Here is a 27246-nt window from a genome sequence, read left to right on the forward strand (position 1 = left end):
TTAATGAGGCAGTTTTTATTCTTTCCTCTGTGCTTCCATGCACCCTGGTCTACCTCTGTTCTAACACTTACTGCCCTGGTGGCTCAGTGGTAAAGAAGCCACCTGTAGTGCAGGAGACATGGGAAGATCCCTGGAGAAGGAATTGGCAACCCACTCCAGTATTCTTGTTCTGGAAATCCCACGGACAGAGGAGCCTGGAGGGCTACAGCCCATGGGGTCTCAAAGTTGGACACGACTTAGCGACTTAGCAACAACAATTTATTTACATATCTCTCGAAGAGATATGACTCTCTATTTGTCTTTGTATCTTCATCTCCTAGCATAGTTCATGTTAACACCAAAGCTCAATAACTCTTTGGTAAAGGTTTGATGAATAAATGAATAAATGGTGGACATTTAAAGCTGGTATGTTTCATGCAGATAACAATAACAGTGATTATCTAAGCATAGTTCAGTTCAGTTCAGTCGCTCAGTAGTGTCCGACTCTTTGCGACCCCATGAATCGCAGCACTGCCAGGCTTCCCCGTCCATCACCAACTCCCGGAGTTCACTCAGACTCAAGTTCATCGAGTCAGTGATGCCATCCAGCCATCTCATCCTCTGGCGTCCCCTTACATAAGGTGCTACTAATGCCTGAAACATTGCTACATATATACATTATCTCATTTAGTCCTCAAAGAAACAATTCTGTAGCATAGGTATTATTACTCTTCTTTCATGAGTGAGAAAATTGAGACTTGAGGGGGTTAATTTCACAGTTATATAAGGAGTAAGCCACATAACCAGAATTTGAACTCTTAGTCTGACTCTCTAAGTTTTTGCCATTACCAACTCTATTAGATTGTCTTTGTATTGTAGGTTATGTCTTCCTGAGACATTACAGGTACTTTCCAAACAGTTGTATTTATCGTCAGCCTTTGTGATTGAAACAGATATTAGTTTCAGAGCCTTATATATACACAAGGTTATTTTAAAAGTCTTCATCTATTGTTCTATTTGTAGTTACCTTTTCTAAGGAAAAAACCGCCTCTGTCCTCACTCTTGTCTGTACATGCTCTGTGGAGGGACAATACATCACAAAATAGATGTGGTGCTACTAATACGTATCTGTAAATAAGATCTGTACAACATTTAGCAATTATTTAAATTCATTATTTGAAGGAAAATTGTTGTGAAATCTTTTGTGAAGTACTCGTTTCCTCTATCTCATCTGTTCTGGAAATTTTGTGTTACTGTGTCATGTGTTCTTATAACAGGACATACCAGACAGAACATACTGTTTAAAATAAGTTGTTTCATTATTAATGAAATCTTGTGACAATAATGAGGAATTAAAATGACATTTAAAAAATAATTTTGCTTTGTCAGTATGGTTGTATGAGAGCAGCCTAGGGTGAGCTTTCTTTTGGGAGGTAGTGGTATTAATAATTACTCCAGTAATAATTTGCTTCCTAGATAGACCACATAGCCTCTAAATATTGGGTTGGCCAAAAAGTTCATTCAGGGTTTTGTATAAGATGTTACAGAAAAACCTGAACGAACTTTTTGGCCAACCCAGTGTATCTGGTTACTACTCAAAGCACTGTCGGGAACAATTTACCAACAATTTTGGCTGTCGGGAACAATTTACCACAGCTGAATACCCCCCCCAAATGATAATGAAACTAATAATTAAGTTTAGAATAATAGTATATGGTGTCAGTTCAATCTCTGCTATTGGGTTTTGTGTCTAACAAGGAGAAGACAAAACTGAAGTCAAGGGTTTATGTCACTCTGGGTTCTAATTTTTTTTTAAATGTATTTATTTGGCTGCTCCAGATCTTAGCTGCTGCATTACGGGGTCTTTAGTTGTGGCATGTGAACTCCTAGTTGCAGCACGTGGGGTCTTCCCAGACCAGTGATCAAACACATGTCTTCAGCATTGGCAGGTGGATTCTTTACCACCGAACCACCAGGAAAGCCCCCTTGGTTTTAATTTGATATTCACCATAATGAATGTATAAAATGTAAGTGTTTGGGTTGAATTTTAGAGTCAACAATTAGTAAGTTATTGATTTACACAATTAGTAAATTATTGATTCTAAAATTCAACCCAAGCACTTACTATTTATGTTGGAAGATCATAACCTGAACTGGAATCTAAGAAGAACCTTCCCTCCTCCTCCCAAACAAGGAGAAAATATACTTCCATTTTGGAAGAAAATAAGAAATGTAGATTATGTATGTAATAGATATTGCTTGCCATAGAAACTTCAGGAGATAGGTATGCAAGGCGAGCCTCAGTGTGCATTCTGAAAAAGTATGCCATGAAAGGTGTCAGGAGCTTTTGCCTGGAGCTAATTCTGCATAGTTTCCTAATGGTATTTTTATCTTTTATTTATGTGAAAAGTCACATTGACAGAAATCCACTAGCATGTGTAATAGAATCACATTCTTCTCTGGCCATTCCTGAAATGTGTGTAGGTTTTAAAATATATGGCAGTACAGAGAGGTCAAATCGTAGAAAGGACTGGATTTTCCCATAAGAGTAAAAGACAGCGGTGGTAGTGGTGGAATACCATATAATACAATAGATGAGTCCTACCTTGTCTTTCTTCTGGTCCCCTGTCTGCTGTCAAGAACTAAGTTGACTTAACTGAGTGATACGGTAACTATTGGTTTAGTTACCTCAAAATGATGAAAAGTTTCTATTGGATTATGGGACTTAATTTAGCATTTTGATACATTCATGTTACATACTGTATAATCTCTCCAAATTATTTAATTAAAAACAAATGAAAAATCAAAAATACTTTGCTATCAAGAGGAAATGCTGAATGTTTTCATAACAAAACCCAACCAAAAGAAAAAAAAATCAGGGGATTTAATGTCAGCAATCACCATAACTGTATGAACCGAAATAAAGTTGGTCTCCTGAAAAACTCAGTGTTTTAGAGGCAGAATGTTTACTTTTCTCCTTGCATTAGATAAGTTTTTTTAATCTTCTAATAATTATTCTTCTAAATTCTGGATATCTTTAAGAGCCAAAAATATCAAATCGGTGCCTGGAAGTCTGTTCAGTATTTAACACACAGTAAGTGCTCATTAAATGTCTATTGAATAAGTGAACAGATAAATAAATGCTGCCTTAAACAAACACACACATTTATCTTTTCAAGCAATGTCAATTATGGTGTTTTCCTCTGCTGCCCTTTGTAAATAGCTTTTTCATCACTGCCTTTTAATTCAAATAAACCATCTTTTATTGAGTAGCCGGAATCTGCTATTTGCTAGCTGCCTGTTAAGTCCTAGGGACATACACTGCTGCTGCTGCTGCTGCTAAGTCGCTTCAGTCGTGTCTGACTCTGTGCGACTCCATAGACGGCAGCCTACCAGGCTCCCCCATCCCTGGGATTCTCCAGGCAAGAACACTGGAGTGGGTTGCCATTTCCTTCTCCAAGGGACATACACTATGACTCATTTAATTCTTAATACAACCTGGTAAAATAGAAACGTGAGGCTCATAAAGATAAAAACATTTAGCTTGGAGTTGAACCCAAGTCTCTCCACTGAAGACTTCCGGAGGTAGGTGAGTGAAACCCATGCTCACCTTCAAGGAATTTACATACTGGTTGGTCAGAGAAAAGTAGACGCCTGACTGTCTGAAATGCAAAGTAGAAGTGAGCAGAGCTATAACAAGAAATGCTATTTTTAAAGCACCAAGAGGTTTCAAATAAAGGATGAAATCATATTCAACTATGTTGAAATAGGGAATGATTTCTAAGGTAAACTTGCCCATTAGATGGATAAATGGAATGGCTGCTTTGGGCTTCATACTTGGTGGGGTGGGAGGGGGTTGCAGCGGGAAGGGTGCTGCATCTTTTCTGAATATCACTGAATTTCAACTGTGAGGTTCTGTCTTTATAAGAAAGATGCAAACAGGGCTTCTACCACGAGCACTTCCACTATTCCAAATCGTTGAATCATTTTGACCATGGCCTTCCAGAGACAACCTTTAGGGTTGACACTTGAATAGATCTTAAAGGATGTGTAGAATTTTGAAAGATAGATGTAGGAGAAAAGATTTCCCTATTGGGATTCATAAAGAGCAGGAAAGATTGGGGTTCCACTTAATTAGAATAAAGGCTAACTGCAAGAATTCATCTCATTCAATTAGAATAAGGGCTGTACGCAAGAGAGTAATGAGAAGTTAAAGTAGGAAAGTGGGCTAGGGCCATAATATGAAGGACATTAAATATTTGACTAAGGAGTAGTTGTGTTTTGTAAACTACAAATGCTTCATACACATTAGAATTATTAACTAACACATGTTGGTTGAGTGAGCAAGTAAATGAATAGTCCCAAGAAGATAATTTATACCTTTTGTTTTTAAAAAGGGCAATATTCCATGTTCTTATTTTAGTGGTTCTCAACCAAGGAGAGCATAAGAGAGGAAAGGAAGGGTATGTTTCACAGATACAACAAGTATAGAATTTTTGCAGACTTCTCACATTCCTGCTGGTTTGAAAACTACTACCCTAATGATTATAGGCTTAACAAAATGAGGGAGATCTAAACAGAATGCTGCTGCTGCTACTGCTAAGTCGCTTCAGTTGTGTCCAACTCTGTGCGACCCCATAGACGGCAGCCCACCAGGCTCCCCCGTCCCTGGGACATCTCCAGGCAAGAACACTGGAGTGGGTTGCTATTTCCTTCCCCAATGCATGAAAGTGAAAAGTGAAAGTGAAGTTGCTTAGTCGTGTTGGACTCTTAGCGACCCCATGCACTGCAGCCTACAAGGCTCCTCCATCAGTGGGATTTTCCAGGCAAGAGTACTGGAGTGGGTTGCCATTGCCTTCTCCGCTGAACAGAATACTATGCCATTAATACCTCCATTTCTTCAGATCCTGCTCTTCCAAGTCACCAATGCCCTCCTATGTGACAACATTACTGTCCTATTATATATCTTATGTGACTTACACATTCTGCTTTGTTTGACATTGTTAATCACTTGAAACTTTCTCATCCTTTGGTTTCCATAACACCTACTTGATTCTTCTCCCTTTCTATCTGGTCCTTATCTGCTTCACAAGTTACTGCTCCTCCACTGCCTGGACTATGTGGGTGTTCACCAGTGTTCCACTTTGGTTATCTTCTTACTTTGTATACTATCTCTGGGAAATCTCATCCAGTAGTCCTAGGTTCAATTCTCATCTTCTGACAATTCTCAAAACTGTATTTGTTACTCCAACCTTCTATTACACTTCAGATTATTATTTCCAGTTGCTTGGTATAACTTATTGGGCTTCCCTGGTGGCTCAAATGGTGAAGATTCCACCTGCAATACAGGAGACCTGGGTTTGATCACTGAGTTGGGAAGATGCCCTGAATCGCCCATGGCAATTCACTCCAGTATTCTTGCCTAGAGAATACCCATGAACAGAGGAGCCTGGTGGGCTATAGTCCACGGGATCGCAAAGATTTGGACATGACTGAGCAGCTAAGCACATACATACACAGTATAACTTAGTGTATTCTTCAGACATCTCAATATGTCTAACCCTGAACTCATCTTTTTCTCCTTCTCTTCCTTATCTCCACCCCAACATGGATTCACCTACCCCAACCTGCTCTATTCACTTTCATAAACTAGAAACCTTAAAATCTTCCTCAGTTTCTATTGTCCCTCAACAGTGCATTCTTCCTCATCATCCAGCCCCTGAATCCTATCAATTCAATATTTTAAAAGTTTTTCACATCCAACCTTTTCTCCTGTTCCTTCATCTGCTGTCTTAGTTCAATTCCTTGTTTTCTCTCATTTGTTTGGTTTCCCTGACATTAGCCTCTCCCTACTGTAGTCTCTTTATGATGTCACCAAAGTAACTGTCAAAATTAAATTCTAACCATGTCATAATTCTGCTCTTTTTTTTTTTTTAAAAAAAAACAATTTGCTTCCTATGATTCTTTATACCCATAAGACAAAATTCAACTTCTTAGGTTAGGTTCTGCCATGGTCTGGCTCCAAACCTAACTCAACACTTTTTCTTCTGCCTCATCAGTTGGGAAGATCCCCTGGAGAAGGAAATGACAACCCACTCCAGTATTCTTGCCTGGAAAAATCCCATGGACAGAGAAGCCTGGTGGGCTATAGTCCATGGAGACATGACTTAGTGACTAAACAACAACAATGGTATCAGTTCCAACTGCTTTCCCCTAAATGTACACTCTACACACACTAAACTTCTTACATTCCCCAAATAGGCCCTTTCACATACGACTTGCACAGCCTAGAATGACCTTCAGGTCAATTCCATAAATTCTTATTTGGGCATCTACTATATTCTGGACTCTGTTCTGGAGTATAGAAAGCCAAAATAAGAAGATAAAGACGCTTCTGTCAATGAGTTCAGAGTCTAGTAATAAGGGAGACAGGCACATAAACAAATAATAATGATGCACTGTGATACACACAAAATAGAAATACATACAAAGAACAGAGGCAGTGTAGAAGAAAGAGTGGTTAACTATCTCGAAGGCATGAAGGAGGCTGAAACTGTCACAGCATTGTTAGTCAGCTGTTGCATATGTACTAAGTTGCGCCCACCAGGCTTCTCTGTCCATAGGGCTGAGGAGAAGGACTCTTGATTAATATAAAGAACTTGCAGAAATGGTGATTATAGATTCTAGTCTGAGGAGCTGTCTTAGCCTACGCAGGCTGTTATAACAAAATATCATAGACTAGGTGGCTTAAGGGCTTTCCAGATGGCTCAGTGGTAAAGAATCCGTCTGCCAAAGCAGGAGCCACAGGGTATGCATGTTCAGTCCCTGGGAAGATCCCCTGGAGGAGGAAATGGCAACACACTCCAGTATTCTTGCCTGGAGAATCTCAGGGAGAGAGGAGTCTGGCAGGCTGCAGTCCGCAGGGTTGCAAAGAGTTGGATACAACTGAAGCAACTTAGCAGACAGGCAGGCAGGTGGCTTAAACATAAACATTTATTTCTCACAGTTCTGAAGGTTTAAGTCTGCAATATGATGCCAGCAATGGCCCGGTTCTGGTGAGAGCTCTCTTCCGGGTTGCAGACTGCCAACTTCTGTTGTTGCCTCACATCCTTCTCAAGGAAGAGAGCTCTGCGCTCTTTTTCCCTTATAAGGGTACCAATATCATCTCCCCTAAACTGTATCCAAACCTCCCAAAGGCTTCCCACCTCTTAATACCATCGCAGTGGGGATTAGGCTCCAACATGCAAATATAGTGGGAAGGACACAAACATTCAGCAAATCAAATCAAGCTTTCTTCCTGTGCCACATCTGAACTCTCCTAGTTGTATAGAACTGAAGAAACAACCATTTTGTCTGAAGTCACTATGAATTCATGACTACTAATCTCAAAAGGTGCCCTTTATGCTGCTGGCAATTATACTTCACTTCCTAAGTCTCTCAGTCACTTTCCCACTCCCATTCTTCGTCATCTTTCTCACCTGATGACATAGTTTTCTATTTCATCCAGAAAACAAGCAGTCAGAAGAAAAGTCCCAGCTCCCACCATGGCGTTTATCCACTTCCCTGCATTTGTATCCACATGCTCTGCCTTCCATCTTATTACTATGAACTAATTATGCTTTTACCCAAGGCCAACACCTCCTCTTCTACACCAAATCCCATCCTTTTGTCCTTACCCAAGTATGCCCAAATATCCCTTTTAAAATTCTCCCATCTCTCTTTTACTCATCAGTTTTCCCCTTTCTACTGGATCTTTTCCAACATCAAGCATGCTGTAATTTCTCCCAGCTTAAAACAAACACAACGGACAAAAACTGAAACCTTCACTTCAGTTCCTATCTCCAATTTAAGCTACCACTACATTTCTGTGCCCTTATAGAAAAGCTCTCAATAGCGCTCTCTGTTTTCATGCTCAAATTCCTCTACTCCTATTCTCTCCTGAGTTTTCTTCAATGAGGTTCACTACTCACTATTACACTGAAACTGTTCCTGTCATGGACACCAGTGGTCTTCATGCTGTCAGGTGCATTGATCCATTCCTGCCCCTCATCTGCTTGGACTCACAGCATTTAACACAGTTGATGTTGCCCACCTCCTTGGAGCTTCGGCTTCCAGAACACCATGCACTCATGATTTTTTTTTCTTTCTCACTAACTGCTTCTTCTTTGTCTTCTTTGCTTATTCATCCTCATCACCCCAGACAAAAAGCCGTTCATATTAATGCCTTTAATTTAATGATAAATTAGGTGGTTTAGCAGCAGATGTGCTTTTCTGATGATGTCTTCTTATCTGCAGTTTAATTAGCTTTCACTCGCTGAGCATACATTAAGTGGGTAAAGGAGGAGCCTCAGAGATGTGCTGTGTGGTGAGAGGAAACAGCTGGGGACCAATCTTTGCAGATAACCAGTTGACTCATTGGTGCTTCTGTGTCTTCTCTGTTGTAGCGTGTTCCTGTCATCCAGTTGGATCAGCTGTCCTTCCTTTCAGCTCGGTGACCTTCTGTGACCCCAGCAATGGTGACTGCCCGTGCAAGCCTGGGGTGGCAGGGCCACATTGTGAGAGGTGTATGGTGGGGTACTGGGGCTTCGGAGACTACGGCTGCCGGCCTTGTGACTGTGCGGGGAGCTGCGACCCTCATACAGGAGACTGCCTCAGCAGGTGAACAGGCAGGGCTCTTGCTCTCATCTGTGTCTTTCACATTCTTTTGAAGATCTGATGGTGATCTGGAAAACCTTACATGCCACTGGAGGAGCAAAGATGTAGTTTCACATCTCTTTAAAGAGTTTTTGTCAAATTGCAGAATCAAGGAAATTGTGCTTGCAAGATTCTAGAGATGGTCTGGTTCATTTTGCAAGGTGAATTATTCTTTTTAACAATAGGCCCTTTATGATACTATTTATTTCTGAAAAGTGAAAAGATAGGAAGATAGCTGACAAGGTTTAAATCCCTATAAATACATTCATTTAATTTAAGTTCTAAGAGATTCCTTAATAGGTTCTTCATCGTTTTCTATTTTATTAGCAGCACAGACATAGACTGGTATCATGAAGTTCCTGACTTCCATTCCATGCACAATAAGAGTGAGCCAACCTGGGATTGGAAGGATGAGCAAGGATTTTCTGCACTTCGACATTCAGGTGGGACAAGAGGTATAATTAGAGATGATATTTCTGGGTCTGGTCTCGAGTAGCAGTGATCCATGACAAACCAGAGAACAGATTTTGAATCTTATAAGGGGAATGCTTTAGTTCTGAGGTTAACCAGGTAGTGAACCCCATAAGTATAAAACTATTAAATATAAAACAAGCTTTTTAAATTTTCTTATTGGTAGAGTAACATATAGTTAGAGTAAAAAATTGGAAAACAGAAAATATCAAGTAAAAAAATACCCAAATCTCACTATCCCACTCTTGGTACTTTGTTGTGTTTCCTTCTCTCTAAAATATACTGTTTTGATGGAAATGTACAGATCCATTTAAAAGAAAAATATTCTTATAGACCGAGTGTAACTCAGTATGTACAAAGCAAAAACTAGCTGTGACTGCCTTATGTTTATAGCATAAAGCAAAAACTAGCTGTGAACGCCTTATGTTTATAGCTTTGTTACAACTCTAAAAGTAATTTTATAGACTAAATATAAGCCAAATAAAACTAATAAAATTCATGTTAACAACATTAATTGAATATGAAACATGATTTTTACTGAAGTCAAAACACTGTTTACTATATAAAGATGATTCTTTGAGCTTATCAAGTCTATACTATTTCTTCTGATTCAGTTTTGCTGTGATATTTATCTGCTCTGTCATTTGAGGAGCATGCTGTAATATTGGTGTGAATACATAATTTCTGGGTTTATCCTGTCTGTATTCTTTTCTCATAGAAAATCAAGTGTTTCTATTTAGCACCGACTTACTCTTATCAAAAATACAAATGTGGACAAAAAATCTTGTCAGCATTTGGCTATAAAGTGATCACCAAATCATCCAAATAAAACTTAAAATAAGTTTTAAAATATTTTTATTATTAAACATTACAAACACCAAAACTATGATATGAACACCCATATGAACACCTTGTAATGCTATCAAATCTTAATTTTGCAATAATTATCTCATGTGCTAAGTCACTTCAGTTGTGTCCGACTCTTTGTGACCCTATAGACTTAGCCCACCAGGGATTCTCCAGGCAAGAATACTAGAGTGGGCTGCCATGTCCTCCTCCAGGGGATCTTCCTGATTTAGGGATTGAACCCACATCTCTTGTGTCTCCTGGATTGGCAAATGGGTTCTTTACCACTAGTGCCACCTGGGAAGCCATATTTTCATTTAAATTATAAGATATTACAGATACATTTGAAGCCCTAGGTGTACCAATCTACAAACTCAATTAGCCTTCCTTATGCCATAGAATAACCACTAACCTGAATTTTGGTGTTCACCATACACTTTCATATTTTTACTATTTTACTATACATATAGTAAATAGTGAGCTTCCCTGGTGGCTTAGACGGTAAAGCGTCTGCCTGCAATGCAGGAGACTCGAGTTTGATCCCTGGGTTGGGAAGATCCCGTGGAGAAGGAAATGGCAACCCACTCCAGTACTCCTACCTGGAAAATTCCATGGACTGAGGAGCCTGTTAGGCTACAGTCCATGGGGTCGCAAAGAGTCGGATACAACTGAGCGACCTCACTTTCACTTTCACTTTCATCAGATCAGATCAGATCAGTCGCTCAGTCATGTCCGACTCTTTGCAACCCCATAAATCACAGCAGGCCAGGCCTCCCTGTCCATCACCAAAAACTCCCAGAGTTCACTCAGACTCACGTCCATTGAGTCAGTGATGCCATCCAGCCATCTCATCCTCTGTCGTCCCCTTCTCTTCCTGCCCCCAATCCCTCCCAGCATCAGAGTCTTTTCCAATGAGTCAACTCTTCGTATGAGGTGGCCAAAGTACTGGAGTTTCAGCTTTAGCATCATTCCTTCCAAAGAAATCCCAGGGCTGATCTCCTTCAGAATGGACTGGTTGGATCTCCTTGCAGTCCAAGGGACTCTCAAGAGTCTTCTCCAACACCACAGTTCAAAAGCATCAATTCTTTGGTGCTCAGCCTTCTTCACAGTCCAACTCTCACATCCATACATGACCACAGGAAAAACCATAGTCTTGACTAGACGAACCTTTGTTGGCAAAGTAATGTCTCTGCTTTTGAATATGCTATCTAGGTTGGTCATAACTTTCCTTCCAAGGAGTAAGCGTCTTTTAATTTCATGGCTGCATTCACCATCTGCAGTGATTTTGGAGCCCAGAAAAATAAAGTCCGACACTGTTTCCACTGTTTCCCCATCTATTTCCCATGAAGTGGTGGGACCAGATGCCATGATCTTCGTTTTCTGAATGTTGAGCTTTAAGCCAACTTTTTCACTCTCCACTTTCACTGTCATCAAGAGGCTTTTTAGTTCCTCTTCACTTTCTGCCATAAGGGTGGTGTTATCTGCATATATGAGGTTATTGATATTTCTCCCAGCGATCTTGATTCCAGCTTGTGTTTCTTCCAGTCCAGCGTTTCTCATGATGTACTCTGCATATAAGTTAAATAAACAGGGTGACAATATACAGCCTTGATGAACTCCTTTTCCTATTCACTTTCATAGTAAATAGTATATAATTAGTATAATATATAATATTTTAAAAATCTTATGTACATGATAACTTACCTACCCCTTAAAATTATTTTTACTTAAATGTGTACTTTTTTTTAGATTTATCCATTTTTATTCTCCCATTGTTTGCCATTTAGGTTATCTCCAATTTCCAGTTTTCCACTATTACATACAGTGCTACCATGAATATTTTCCTACATATGTTATATTGTGTACTTGAGAAGGAGTTTCACTAGATCAGGCAAACTACAGCCCTCAGGCCAAATCTGGCCTGCCTTATACTTTTCTGCAGGCTAAAGTTTCATCACTTCATGGGAAATAGATGGGGAAACAGTGGAAACAGTTTTTTTTCAGACTTTATTTTTGGTGATTGCAGCCATGAAATTAAAAGATGCTTACTCCTTGGAAGGAAAGTTATGACCAACCTAGATAGCATATTCAAAAGCAGAGACATTACTTTGCCAACAAAGGTCCATCTAGTCAAGGCTATGGTTTTTCCTGTGGTCATGTATGGATATGCAAGTTAGACTGTGAAGAAAGCTGAGCACCGAAGAATTGATGCTTTTGAACTGTGGTGTTGGAGAAGACTACTGAGAGTCCCTTGGACTGCAAGGAGATCCAACCAGTCCATTCTAAAGGAGATCAGTCCTGGGTGTTCTTTGGAAGGAATGATGCTAAAGCTGAAACTCCAGGACTTTGGCCACCTCATATGAAGAGTTGACTCATTGGAAAAGACTCTGATGCTGGGAGGGATTGGGGGCAGGAGGAGAAGGAGACAACAGAGGATGAGATGGCTGGATGGCATCACTGACTCAATGGACATGAGTCTGAGTGAACTCCGGGAGTTGGTGATGGATAGGGAGGGCTGGCATGCTGCAATTCATGGGGTCGAAAAGAGTCAGAGACAACTGAGCGACTGAACTGAACTGAAAGCTAACTGCTCTAAGGTTTAAACAGTTACACTTTAAGTGGTTACATAAATACCTACATAAAATCCTTAATTTTTCCCTGTGGCTCACAAAGTCTATAATGTTTATTATCTGATCCCTGTTCTAGGATACAACCTCATTTTGTTGAGTCTCAAGTGTTCAATTCAGTCGCTCAGCTATGGCTGACTCTTTGCAACCCCATGGACTGCAGCTTGCCAGGCCTCCCTGTCCATCACCAATTGCCATAGTTCACTCAAACTCATGTCCATTGAGTCGATGATGCCATCCAACCATCTCACCCTCTGTCATCCCCTTCTCCTCCGCCTTCAGTCTTTCCCAGCATCAGGGTCTTTTCAAATGAATCAGTTCTTTGCATCAGGTGGCCAAAGTATTGGAATTTCAGCTTTAGTATCAGTCCTTCCAATGAATATTCAGGACAGATTTCCTTAGGATGGACTGGTTGGATCTCCTTGAAGTCCAAGGGACTCTCAAGAGTCTTCTCCAACACCACAGTTCAAAAGCATCAATTCTTCAATGCTCAGCCTTCTTTATGGTCCAACTCTCACATCCATACATGACTAAAGGAAAAACCATAGCTTTGACTAGACAGACCTTTGTTGGCAAAGTAACGTCTCTGCATTTTCTTCCAAGGAGCAAGTGTCTTTTAATATCATGGCGGCACTCACCATCTGCAGTGATTTTGGAGCCCCCCAAAATAAAATCTCTCACTGTTTCCACTCTTTCCCTATCTATTTGCTATGAAGTGGTGGACCAGATCTTAGTTTTCTGAATGTTGAGTTTTAAGCCAACTTTTTCACTTTCCTCTTTCACTTTCATCAAGAGGCTCTTTAGTTCTTCACTTTCTGCCATAAGGGTGGTGTCATCTGCATATCTGAGGTTATTGATATTTTTCCTGGCAGTCTTGATTCCAGCTTGTGCTTCATCCAGCCCAGCATTTCTTCTGATGTACTCTGCATGTAAGTTAAAAAAGCAGGGTGACAATATACAGCCTTGACGTCCTCCTTTTCCTATTTGGAACCAGTCTGTTGTTCCATTTCCAGTTCTAACTGTTGCTTCCTGACCTGCATATAGATTTCTCAAGAGGCAGGTCTGGTGGTCTGGTATTCCCATTTCTTTAAGAATTTTCCACAGTTTGTTGTGATCCAAACAGTCAAAGGCGTTGGTGTAGTCAATAAAGCAGAAATAGATGTTTTTCTGGAACTGTCTTGCTTTTTCCATGATCCAGCAGATGTTGGGAATTTGCTCTCTGGTTCCTCTGCCTTTTCTAAAACCAGCTTGAACATCTGGAACTTCACAGTTCAGGTACTGTTGAAGCCTGGCTTGGAGAATTTTGAGCATTACTTTTCTAGTGTGTGAGATGAGTGCAATTGCGCAGTAGTTTGAGCATTCTTTGGCATTGCCTTTCTTTGGGATTGGAATGAAAACTGACCTTTTCCAGTCCTGTGGCCACTGCTGAGTTTTCCAGATTTGCTGGCATATTGAGTGTAGCACTTTCACAGCATCATCTTCTAGGATTTGAAATAGCTCAACTGGAATTTTGTTGGGTCGCAAGAGTGCTTACTGTCAAATTTATCATTTACTGCCAAATAGCTCTCTCAAGTGGTTGTATCCATTTGCATTCCACCAGCAAAATATGACATCCTGTTGTTCATCCTCACTAATACTTTGTATTTTGCAAATATCTATGTAGCATATACAAAGGGCCAAGCACTATCATAACTCATTTATTCAGGCAGTTTAACTCAGTTAATATTTATTGGACTTCTAAAATTAATGTTATCAAACCTAAATTTTTGCCAATCTGAAGGGTGTGAAATGGGAGCTTGCCATTTTAATTTCATTTTCATGATTAGTAATTTTTCATGACTTCTGGGACATTCAGGTTTCTTTTTCTGTGAATTTCCTATTTGTAATTTTCTTACTAATTTGTAAGTGTTCTTTATAAACTCATTCTTTTAGCAGATACTTATTGAGTAGCCTATGCTATGTGCCAGTGCTGCAAATAGAGTAATTGAACAGACAAAAATCTCAGTATCTTAGGAGCTTACATTCCTGCAGAGGAAGACAGCTAATAAATAAATTAAATATTTAATGATGTTTAGTATAATAGAGAAATAAAGCAGGGATGGAGGAAAAGAAGGACTTGAGAGGGACATACTTCTAAGTAGGTTCTTTACCACTAGCGCCACCTGGGAAGCCTGCTGCTGCTGCTGCTAAGTCACTTCAGTCATGTCCGACTCTGTGCGACCCCACAGACGGCAGCCCACCAGGCTCCCCTGTCCCTGGGATTCTCCAGGCAAGAACACTGGAGTGGGTTGCCATTTCCTTCTCCAACGCATGAAAGCTAGGCCTGGCTTATTTAAGAAACAGCAAGGAGGCAAGTGTGGCTGGAGCAGAGTTAAGAAACCACAGTTTTAATGCATTCTCCTAGAGAATTATGGACCTTTCAAGAATCAAGAACTCAAATATGAGAAACACTCGATATCAGCAATTTTGTATCATGATTTTTTTTCACTTAACAATCTTAAGATCATTTTCTTAACTGGTGTTACTTTAATTTACAACAGGCAAGAAGGTAGGAAAGATTAGATAATATGAAGTTGTGGTATCTATCTTTTTAGCATTTGAAAAGGAAAAATCTTTCCCATTAATTTTGTGCCTTAATGCTACTTAGTCTGAATTCTATGTTTGAACAATTGCTTTTGAAAGATTTCTTCTATTTTTCTAATGGTTTTTCAAATTCTCCAACTTTGTTTACCTATTTACCTGCCATGTTTCCATAACTAGGAATATAATGCATTACATGAAGATACTCTTAATTTCTACCACGTCTTGTGAGATGGAGAACATCAGATGAAAATTTCACTTAACTGGCTTTAACTAGTACAACAGAACTATAAATAATACTTCTTTTATGAAATATTCTAACAACCCAGTATAACTAAATAGGTTTTCCTCCTCTTCCAGATTTCTATTAAGAAAACGCGTCTGGGCTGAGGCCTAATCAAGAAAGATTTATTCAAATTTTAATGTCTGATTTCTTAGCATATGAAAAGGGAGTACTGGAAAGCAGCCAAGAAAAGGTTTTCAAATAACAGACCTATTCTTGTTCTTTAAAAAAATTTTTTTCTTTTTTCCCCTTTTTTATTTTCATACAATTTTTAAAGGTTACTTTCCATTCACAATTATTACAAAATATTCACTATATTCCCCATGTTGTACAATACATCTTTGAGCCTCTCTAACACTCAATAGGTTGTACCTCCCACTCCCCTACCACTATGTTGTCCCTCCCTACCCATGTTCTTATAGGCTGAAGGACTAAAGAGAAGAGCATTACATTCAGGAATAAGATATGCCATTGGTGGCGGGGAGGGCACTTCCCTGGTGGTCCAGTGGCTGAGGGTCTGTGCTCCCAATGCAGTGGGCCCAGGTTTGATCCCTGGTCAGGGAACCAGGTCCCACATGCCACAACTAAGAGTCTACATGCCGTAACTGAAAGATCCCACATGCCCCAGCAAAGATCTTATGTGTTGCAACTAAACCCAGTTCAGTTCAGTTGCTCAGTTGTGTCCGACTTTTTGTGACCCCATGGACCGTAGTATGCCAGGCCTCCCTGTCCATCACCAACTCCCAGAGTTTACTCAAACTCACGTCCATTGAGTTGGTGATGCCATCCAACCGTCTCATCCTCTGTCGTTCGCTTCTCCTCCTGCCTTCAGTCTTTCCCAGCCTCAGGGTTTTTTCAAATGAGTCAGTTCTTTGCATCAGGTGGCCAAAGTACTGGAGTTTCAGCTTCAGCATCGGTCTTTCCAATGAATATTCAGGACAGATTTCCTTTAGGATGGACTGGTTGGATCTTCTTGCAGTCCAAGGGATTTTCAAGAGTCTTCTCTAACGCCACAGTTCAAAAGCATCAATTCTTTGGCGCTCAGCTTTCTTTATAGTCCAACTCTCCCATACATGACTACTGGAAAAACCATAGCTTTGACTAGATGGACCTTAGTTGGCAAAGTAATGTCTCTGCTTTTTAATATGCTGTCTAGGTTGGTCATAGCTTTTCTTCCAAGGAGCAAGCGTCTTTTAATTTCATGGCTGTGGTCACCATCTGCAATGATTTTGGAGCCCCCCAAAATAGTCGGTCACTGTTTCCATTGTTTCCCATCTATTTGCCATGAAGTGATGGGACCAGATGCCATGATCTTAGTTTTCTGAATGTTGAGATTTAAGCCAACTGTGAAAAAGACCCAGTACAGCCAAATAAATAAATAAATTTTTAAAGATATGCGATTTGGAGTTCAAATAGGTTTTGGAGTTCATTTAGCATTTGGAGTTCAATTAGGCTTTTGTAGCTCATTTAGCATTTGGATTTCAATTAACATGGTAGTTACCATACTCTCCTGCTTTGGTAGAATCATCAAAGGCCATGAGGTATCCACTCAGGTTGCTACAATTTCTGCAGGAGCAATCCTCTGCTTTGTTTGGATGATAAGCAGTATTATTGAACAAATCACAATAGTTCATTTTAAGCACTTTTGATTTATCTTTCCCATTATTTAATCCCATTATGATTTTCAACTTGCAAATCTTGTGCTCTGATTTCTCAAGAAACTTTAGCTAGAACCAATATGTCAATGTTTCCTACATCTTTGTATCTACCTACATCAGTTACAAGCATTAAAATATATCATTGTTTCTACTTTTCTATATTTTTCTTACATCAATACTTTGTTGGATGATAACTAATTCAATTAAAATAGTTTTCTTTTAAGTGACTTTTCATGGTTTCTTATGGATTATATTGTACAAATCACTCAAGTCTTAAAAGGTTATGACACTTGGATTTACTTGCTGATTTTTTTTTTTTTACTTTGTTTCCAAATTACTAACACCATGTTCATTTACTTTCTTTAGGTAAATGTGAATGTAAGGAACAGGTGTTAGGAAACTCCAAGGCATTCTGTGGAATGAAATACTCATATGGTGAGTCTGAAGTCCATGAGTGCTTCCAAGGATCTATTCAAACTACCTGTACAAAGAGTTTTGAAGGAAATGAGTGGCCTGGTTTATGACATTCTCAGTAAATCAAAGCATTAGTCTTATGTAACAGTAGTAAATACAGTATTCTGGTCTTGACCTAGATTTTCCTAATAGAGATGGTTTTGAATGTCTTAGTGAGAGTAGGAGGCTTTTAGAGCAAAAGCAAGGTTATCCTAGTATGTGGAAAAGAGGCAGACAACAACAACAACAAAATCTTGACATATAATCCTTTCCTATGAATGATTCTTATTTTATTAATCTAAAAGGAAAGTCTCTAGCCATTTAAATGACTCCTTGGCCAGTAGTACTACTAAGTAGAAATCAGTTTAAAGCAGTGTATTCACAGTGATTAAAAGCTCAGGCTTTGGATTCAGACCTTATGTGTGTTTTATTTCTGGTTTATTGGGTGGGTACCTTAACATCTTGCCTGGAGAATCCCAGGGACGGGGGAGCCTGGTGGGCTGCCATCTATGGGGTTGCACAGAGTTGGACACGACTGAAGCGACTTAGCAGCAGCAGCAGCAGCAGCAGCTTAACATCTCCAAACTTCTTCATCTGTAAAACAGGGATGATGCCATCTTCCCCATGAAATGAGATTTTTGAAAACCACACAGCACATTTCCTTGCACATACTAGATGCTCAGTAAGTAGTAGGAGGGAAGGAGAAATATACTGGAAAGGCATTGAGACTAGCTCTCTGCCTGACTCTCTTCCCTGCCATCTCTGTCTACTCCTCTACCTTTCAAATACCCAGAAGATAAAGTGTATGGACAAAGGAAAATGTCATTGCCCTAAGTAAAGACTGTTACTATTTTTAAATTCTAAATGGCTTTATTCTTAAGTATAGGTAGCTCAGATGGTAAAGAATAGGCCCTCTATGCCAGAGACCCTGGTTCAATCTCTGGGTTGGGAAGATCCCCTGGAGAAGGAAAAGGCAACCTGCTCCAGTATTCTTGCCTGGAGAATTCCATGCATAAAGGAGCCTGGTGGGCTACAGTTCCTACAGTCCATGGGGTTGCAAAGAATTGGACATGATTGAGCAACTAACACTTTCACTTTCAATATATTAAAGATGCCTTATCTTGCTGCCATATCATTGACTAGTGTCTGAGTCTTTTATTATTCCATAACTTATACAGCCCAAAATATACATAATTCCTATCCACATCCACTTCATAAATGGAAGAGTATAATAGAATCATGAAACTGGAGCTCTGCCATCACACAGGACAGCTTCCTAATCCCAGTCAGCTTGAATTTTACACCAGGGAAGAAAAGTAACCAATAATATTTAATCTCTTTAGACTATGTAAAATATGTCCTGGCAATAACGTTTTGCTCCTTGTCATAACATTACACAAAGCCAGCCATAGAGTATAATATAGTCAGAATCTAAATAAAAGCCAGGATAACAATTCTACTTCCTGTGCATCTTTTTTCTTTTTAGATTTGATAGCTGAATGTGCTTAAGATTTATTTGCAGTAGACAAATGGTTGATATTCTCTTAACATAATGATATGGAAAGAAGTAACATTTGAAAATGTCTAAGAAGGAAGAGGATAGTTAATATAGATAGATTGGATGAAGTTAGTGTAAAATCAATGAGCCTAATGATTTTCTTTTATTGAGATATATAGTTAATATATAATATTATATGTTTCAGGAGTATAACTAGTGATTCACAATTTTAAAGGTTATATTCCATTTACAGTTATTATAAAATATTGGCTATATTCCCTGTGTTGTAAATACATCCTTGTAACTTGTTTATTTTATACATAGAAATGTGTACCTCTTAATCCCTAATGATTTTTAAAGCATATTTCCACATTATAATCACTAGTTCACTTTTCCATTATACTCTGAAATGCATATCTAAGTTGTTCAAAGTTCAAAGAGTAGTATGAAATTCTATTCATTTTTACTTTTGGAATTGTGTTCCTACAGTGCTAAAAATAAAGATCTTATCGGCTCATGATAAAGGATCTCATGCTGAGGTCAACGTGAAGATTAAAAAAGTCTTAAAATCCACCAAACTGAAAATTTTACGAGGAAAGCGAACACTGTATCCAGAATCATGGACTAACAGAGGCTGCACTTGTCCAATCCTCAATCCTGGTGAGCATTAGATGTTACTAGCTTGATCCCTACCTTGTCTCTGCTGATTTGCTGCTTGTCTTACATTGTCTGAATCACAATCTAAATAAACTCAGCAAGAGCATCTCTCCTTTTCACCACCTGAATTCTGGGGAAAGTCCAAACGGAATTCTTCACATGCTCTATGAAAGTAAAATATTTTAAAATCCAGCAATTTAATATTTTCTGTCTTGAAGAGAAGTCTCAGATTGGTTCCAGTGGCAGTAGCAAGGAAAACATTTTCATGAATTCCTCTGCCACTAATACTGTACTGGAAAGCTAGGTCCTATTACAATGCCCTGGTTAGAACTTGCTCCCAAAGGAATTTCAAAGGCAAAATTCCATCTGTGCAAATAATATTGAATTCATTTTTTCTATTGCATGGGAAGCATCTGTTTCTTCTGGATAGAAAACAACTCTCAAGTTGTCATCATCTTCTTTTTCATTAAATGATCATTCTGGTTTCAAATCAAGAACAGTAAAAATAAACAGCAGCAAAACTACAGAATCTTAGAGAAACTTGGAATGGAGGGAAATTTACACCTTAAAATAATATGACAGACACAGAGGCAGGCCAGTAAGCATGGGATTCTGATCTGTTTACCTTATAAGCACACTCTTTACATTGTGTCATAATCTGCTTATTTCTCTCTCTCTCTCTCTAAATTTGAGGATGGGATTTAGATTTTTGACCATACTGTCTCCAGGATCTACCATTATTTCCAAGATAATAGTACTGCAGTACACAAATAATGAATTCTAGCAAAACAAATAATATATTTTTTAAATCTTCTGTACTTCCCTGTTTACAAAGTTGCCATTTGTGTCTTAATGACACTGCTGAAACAGGTGCATAATTTGTGTTCTGGATCTAATTCTTTTCAAAGTTAAGTCCAGGAAAGCACAGTTACATTAAGAAGTCATTTATGGTCTTTGGTTAATAAATTTGAGAGAAGCAGATAACTGAGTAAGAGAGAGAGAAAAGCTATCAATAAAATATCCCCCAACCTAAACAATCTAAACAATGATATAACTGTTGACTTTGTTGACTAACCTCTCATACCCTTTTTGTAGCTCTTCATATTTTATTTAATCTAAATTTTATTTATTTATTTTTTATTTTATTTTTTCACTTTCTTTTTTAAAAATTTTATTTTATTTTAAAACTTCACAATATTGTATTGGTTTTGCCAAATATTGAAATGAATCCACCACAGGTATACATGTGTTCCCCATCCTGAACCCTCCTCCCTCCTCCCTCCCCATACCCTTCCTCTGGGTCGTCCCAGTGCACCAGCCCTAAGCATCCAGTATCGTGCATCGAACCTGGACTGGCGACTCATTTCATATATGATATTATACGTATTTCAATGCCATTCTCCCAAATCATCCCACCCTCTCCCACAGAGTCCAAAAGACTGTTCTATACATCAGTGTCTCTTTTGCTGTCTCGTACACAGGGTTATTGTTACCATCTTTCTAAATTCCATATATATGCGTTAGTATACTGTATTGGTGTTTTTCTTTCTGGCTTACTTCACTCTGTATAATTTTAATAAGGAAAATTTAAAAGACATTTTAAAATATGTTTCCAAAGAACGAACTAATCAGAATCTTGGGTTTTGAATACTGGAGACTGAGTCATTAAGTTCTGTTTCCCAGTGATCTCTGCATAGGGGCTCTTTCTATAAGCACTTTTGACTAAACTGGCAAACGAAAAAAAAAAAAAAGAAATCTACTCAGTTTTTTAGTAAGACATTAAAAACAAAAGCTTTGACCATCTGCACCACCCTCCAGGAAGTGAACTATACTTCCTAATCAGGTTTCTGCCAAACAGAGTAAAAGAACCAACTGAGTTCATCACAATTGAAAACATAAGCACAATTATTCAAAGAATTCTTGAAAACATGTTTATTCACTTTGATAAAAAGACTTTGCCAAAGCAAAACCAGACACTCTTTCACTTTGTTTTCCATTTTTACAAGTTTAATAGCTAAGGCCAAAGAAAGCTGATAAGAAAACACTGAAACCTTACACGCCAACCTGTTTCCTTTGCTACTTTTGAAAAGTAGTAATCTAGTTGGCATCCCTAAAAATTCATTCATTCTTACTTTCATGCATATATTTGCTCATTCATCTATTGAATATTTTAGAATGTCAAGACTAGCACTAAAATATTGTATTTTCTTTTTCTGTGGATAAAAAGTGAGCTTTGTGCCCTCAACCTTTCAGCAAAGTAGATGTCAAAAGCAAAGAGATATCAAAATTAAATGTAAATGCTAATAAGTGATACAACAGATAAAGTTATTTTTCATGCTAACTTTTGGTATGATGCTGTTCCATAATTTACAGATTTATTCAGCATCACTTTCATTAGTTTAATTTATATTTATACTTTGACATAATGGCAAACTCTTATAATATTTGTTTTATTTATACTTTCAAGGTAAATTCATCTAAATACTAGACTTAACACTGAAAGTTTCCTAAAAATTATTCATTGTATTTTTAAAGAGGGTTTTATTATTTTAGGGATGATACAAATAATATCACAACCATTATGTTTCAACTAGTTTGTTGATTAAATACTGGGATTCTTTTTCATGGAGAAGCTAAGGTTACCCTTTAAAGAATTTAAATACCTTATAATTCACCTTACATTTATGCTCTCCAGTGTTTGAAACCTATGTCATTATTTTCCTTTTTCTTTTGTCTCTCTCCTTTTTTTGTTGAAAATATCATCATAGCTATTTTTAAGTTTAGGACTTGAAGCTTTTAAGTCCTAGACTTAATTTCTTTTAATAATCTTGATTTCTTTTAATAATTTAAATAACCTTTTTTATTATTATAGAAGCAACACATGTACATTATAGAAATTTAGGGGAAATTTTTAAATTTTACACTTGTGTCCTCCAAAGATCATTTCTGTTAACATCCTAGTGTGAATCCTTCCAGATATTTCTCTATATATGTATACATTATATTTTTAACCAAAATGAAATCATAATATACACTTCATTCTGCAACCTACTTTATTCAGTTAATGATCTTTACCTTAAATTTTCGTTTATTTTCATATACTCTAATACTGAGATCATATTCCAATTTCCCAACTGATCCCAAAATGCTCTTTAGGGTTTGTCCTTGACAGTATTCAATCCAAACTATTGAATCCAACTATTCAATCCAAAATCACAAATTGTATCTAGTTTTTAAGTCCCTCAAATATCTTAGATTTATGATGAGTTTCTTTTTAGTGCATTAGAAATTATTGTTGAAAAAAATAGGCCAGGTGTTCTGTAAATTATCCTGCCTTCTGTATTTGGTTGGTTCTTTGTAGTGTCATTTAGCTTGTCTCTCTACTTCCTATCTTTCTTGTAATCTCTACAGTTTATCTTGATAGGCTCAAGATAAGCATTTTGGCTAGCACTTATTATAGATATTGTTGTGTTGTTTCATGTTAAATCACATCACAAGATATACAGTACCTGGATGACCCACCATCGCGGATCTAAACATCTGGGTTGCTCAAAATGAACAGTCTGATCTCTCCATTGGAGAGTTTTGTTTTCCCTTTTGAGACTAGGAAACAATGAGTGTGAGTTATTTAGCCACTATGCAAACATCCAGTTCCCATCAACTATTCACTTAGTGATTTTGTCACCCAACTGGCAATCCCTTCTTGGATGAATAATTTAATTAGTTTGAGAAACATTTTTTCTAATTTTGTCTAATTCCCTTCATTTATTACATGACATTATTCTGTAAGAGGACTTTCTCTCCCATGGTGGGCTATTAGGTTACTATGAAATATAGTTCCTATTATAAAAGCAGGATAAAGGCTAAATTGTTTCCTTTAATCAGCAATTTCCAAAGTAAGGAATGGTTTTAACAACTGTCTCAAGATGGCAAGTTAATTTCTCTCTGGTACTTTTTGAGTATCACTTTGGAATTATGGATTTTTTGTTGATTCAGTATGTTAGCACACAATTACTATGCTCTTGGTGCTCAAATTATCATAACTTTGACAAGTTATAACCCTCCTTTACTGATTCCTTTACTGTGCCCTTTTAAAATGATTCCTATGAGCCTTTTTAGCATAATAAGTCCCATGCGTACCTGTATCTTTCTGCCTTGGAACTAGAAAAAGCATTTCTTCAAGAAGCTTTGTTTTGTGTTGTTTTTGGTGATACCTGTTATTAGAGACCACGTTATATTTGTAATAGGTAATCCTTACCATTAGAATGGCATTTTTTAAAACCATTTCAGAAAATGAAATGGGGCTTCCCTGGTGGCTCAGACAGTAAAGAATCTTCCTGCAATGCAGGAGACCTGAGTTCAATCCCTGGGTTGGGAATATCCCGGGGAGAAGGAAATGGCAACCCACTATAGTATTCTTGTCTGGAGAATTCATGGACAAAGGAGCCTGGTGGGTTACAGTCCATGGGGTCGCTAAGAGCCAGACAGGACTGAGAGACTAGCACTTTACTTTCACTCCAGTGAATGAACAAGACTATATATATATATATAAAATCAAGACTTTAAATTGATATTTTCAACTGAATTTTAATGTCTCATGTTTTCCCTTGAGTTTTAAAGTGTATGTCTCTTTATCTTATATTGGACAGTTTTATTTTATAAATGTAATTACTTATTTGTTTTACCCTATAATATTACAGAAAACTGTTTCAAAATACCAATATTGATATTACTAAAGACATCTACTGAGGGAGATTATCATATTTCTATTTATTAATGTATAGATAATGAGATTGTCCTTTCGGTTTTTTTATTTGTTAGCCAAAAAATTTTATTTGAAGCCTGAAAGGAATTTTATAAAATTCTTTTATTATAAAATCAGCAGTAGGTCTTGTCAAGTCTCATCATTTTTTAAAAGTATGACAAACAAACATTCTATATTCCAAAAACACTTTATCTAGGAGATATGTACTGTTTTGTATAATCCATACTTCTCTTCCAGTGTTGTTGTTGTTCAGTTGCTCAGTCGTGTCTGACTCTGTGATGCCATGGACTGTACCCCACCAGGCTCCTCTCTGTCCATGAGATTTTCCGGGCAAGAATACTGGAATGGGTTGCCATTTCCTTCTCCAGGGAATCTTCCCAACCAAGGGACTGAACACACATCTGTACGCATCTCTTGCGTTACAGGTGGATTCTTTACTGCTGAGCCACCGGGGCTTCTCTTTCTTTCGATATGTTTTCCCAAATGGTTGTTTCACTTTTATAAAATCCTCCTTAATGTACACTACCATATATAGTGAGTCCCCAAGAACTATTGGTTTATAGCAGCATGTTAAGTACCCACAGAATCCTCACTTCTTCACCATGGAGAGTGGTATATAGCAAAGAGTAAAACTTCTACCATCAGACAGGGCTAAGCTTGAGTCAAAGAGCTACTGCTTACTGGGAAACACTGTTTCTTAATCTTGCCAAGCCTCAGTGTCCTTATTTGTAAAATGAGGAAAGAAGAAAAGTGATACCTACTTCAAAGGATTATTTTTAAGGTTAAATAAGATAATCCATTTAAAGCATTTGGCACTTAACGAATATTTACCAAATTATTGCCTGTGACTCCCTATTTCAACTGTGAATTGATAAAACTTTGAACCATGTATATATAAAACTGCTAAAATCATATCTTTCCCTTCCATAAATTATGATACTGCATAGCCCCTAATATTGTTCTCTTTTAGGTTTGGAGTACCTCGTAGCAGGACACGAGGATGTAAGAACAGGCAAACTAGTCGTGAATATGAAAAGTTTTGTCCAGCACTGGAAACCATCTCTTGGAAGAAAAGTCATGGATATTTTGAGAAGAGAGTGCAAGTAACAGTAAAGGTTTATAGCACTTAATGGCACGTCTCTATGTACAAAAGACAAACTTAATGGAAAGGAGACCTCAAAAATGAAACTGGAAACTTTTTTAAGTGCCAAAATATATAGAAATGTTCCAATGCATGGACCTTATTTAATGTATCTCTTTTGGGCCCATGTTTAAATGCAGTTTGTTTCATAAAGAAGAATGAAAAGTCCTAATACTGATACCTATTTTCTATGAGACTGATTCTGAAATTCATAACTATTAAGGATATTTTAATAGCAATATGATATTTAGCAGTAATCTATTAAGCCCAATGCACCTAACAAGGACTCTTCCCATCTTCAGACATGTTACTTACATTTGTGCTACTTGAAGTAATTAATGAGATTTTAAGGAATTCCCAACCCTACTATCAGAAAAGGTGTTTCTTAAAAAGAGCCTTCTCTTGCGTGATGTGTGTGAACTTTGGTCTGTGGAGTGTTAAATGGATCCTCTCCACATGTATATAGTATTTCATTGTATAAAGCACTTTACTACCTACCACTTGTGTTGTGAAAGTTTGGAGACTGCTGTTGACAGGAAAAAAAGAGAAAAAGGTGTGTATGAAAACCTGCTGAAACAGAAGCACTGCCACCACGTGTGGAAAAAAATGACCACATACAGAAAGTTGTACTCTTTAACCTTGAACACTTAGAGAAACTATGTGAAGATGCAACCTGAAAGGAGAATATGTTTGCATGAAGTCTCAGCTTTGGGCTAGAGGTTAGATTCCACAGATACCAGCAATGGTCAAACTTTGAAAAATAAAAAAAACTAAACAAGAAGAGATTCTAAAATAAGAGAAAGGAGTCCTAAGTATAGAAAATGCTTGGATAAAGAGGAAATGGACTTTAAATTGTAAAAAGCCCATTTATTTGCAATGCACTTGTATACACTTCAGAGATTATTGTAGACACAGAATTTGTTTTTTGTGTTTAGTATTTAAACCTGAATATTGAGACAGTTTCCTCCTTGTCTTTATTAACAGTATATGGTCATTCTGTTCACTCATTTTTGGATGCAATGTATGTGATAGTTCACCGAATTACAGTTTTTCATTATTATTCATCTTCTGTATCCATCATAACCACTATATATACCATTTCTTCTGTACTTGAATATATAAATCGTGAACCACAGTGCCATAAGATTAACTTCACATTCAGAACATATGTTTTTCCTGAGGTCCTGTGGACTAGCAAAAAATTTATATATATTGCTCTGTTAAGTTTTTTATACTTCATATATGTAATAAAGAAATATGATCTCCTTACTTTTGCCTCATTTTCTGATCAGCTCTTTCACTGATATTAAAGATTGCTTTCTCTCAATGTAGGAGCTCAACTCTAATCCCTTAAATTAAGAAAATAAAATATCGTGGGGTTTGGGAATGGAGTGGAAGCTAATTCAGAAGGGTTTACTTTCTGTAGCTGTTGGATGTGAACTTTTTTCATCAGATGCATTGCGTTTTTATATTACATTTACTTTTTAAAAGCAATAAAATTTCATTGTTGAAAATACAGAAAACCATAATGAGAGAAAAATATGGCTATACTCCAACAATCCTGTGATAATAACTATTAGCATTTCAGTGTAGA

General features: G+C 37.7%; 1 protein-coding gene across 5 annotated transcripts in view; it reads left to right on the forward strand.

Annotated features, from left to right (window-relative positions):
- NTN4 (netrin 4) overlaps positions 1–26921 on the forward strand; it is a 130083-nt gene extending 103162 nt beyond the window's left edge. For 2 of the 5 annotated variants that reach the window (XM_027542114.1, XM_027542118.1), the window contains 5 exons: positions 8424–8637; positions 9001–9128; positions 17505–17573; positions 19579–19749; positions 25482–26921. In XM_027542114.1, the coding sequence (XP_027397915.1) occupies positions 8424–8637; positions 9001–9128; positions 17505–17573; positions 19579–19749; positions 25482–25618 (719 nt within the window). In that variant the 3' untranslated portion in view covers positions 25619–26921. The remainder of the gene's footprint in view (positions 1–8423; positions 8638–9000; positions 9129–17504; positions 17574–19578; positions 19750–25481) is intronic. The other 3 variants (XM_027542117.1, XM_027542116.1, XM_027542115.1) reach the window with 3 other exon arrangements.
- The last annotated feature ends 325 nt before the right edge of the window (positions 26922–27246 follow it).

Source organism: Bos indicus x Bos taurus, chromosome 5 (genome assembly GCF_003369695.1).
Source record: "Bos indicus x Bos taurus breed Angus x Brahman F1 hybrid chromosome 5, Bos_hybrid_MaternalHap_v2.0, whole genome shotgun sequence".
NCBI classification, from domain to species: domain Eukaryota; kingdom Metazoa; phylum Chordata; class Mammalia; order Artiodactyla; family Bovidae; genus Bos; species Bos indicus x Bos taurus.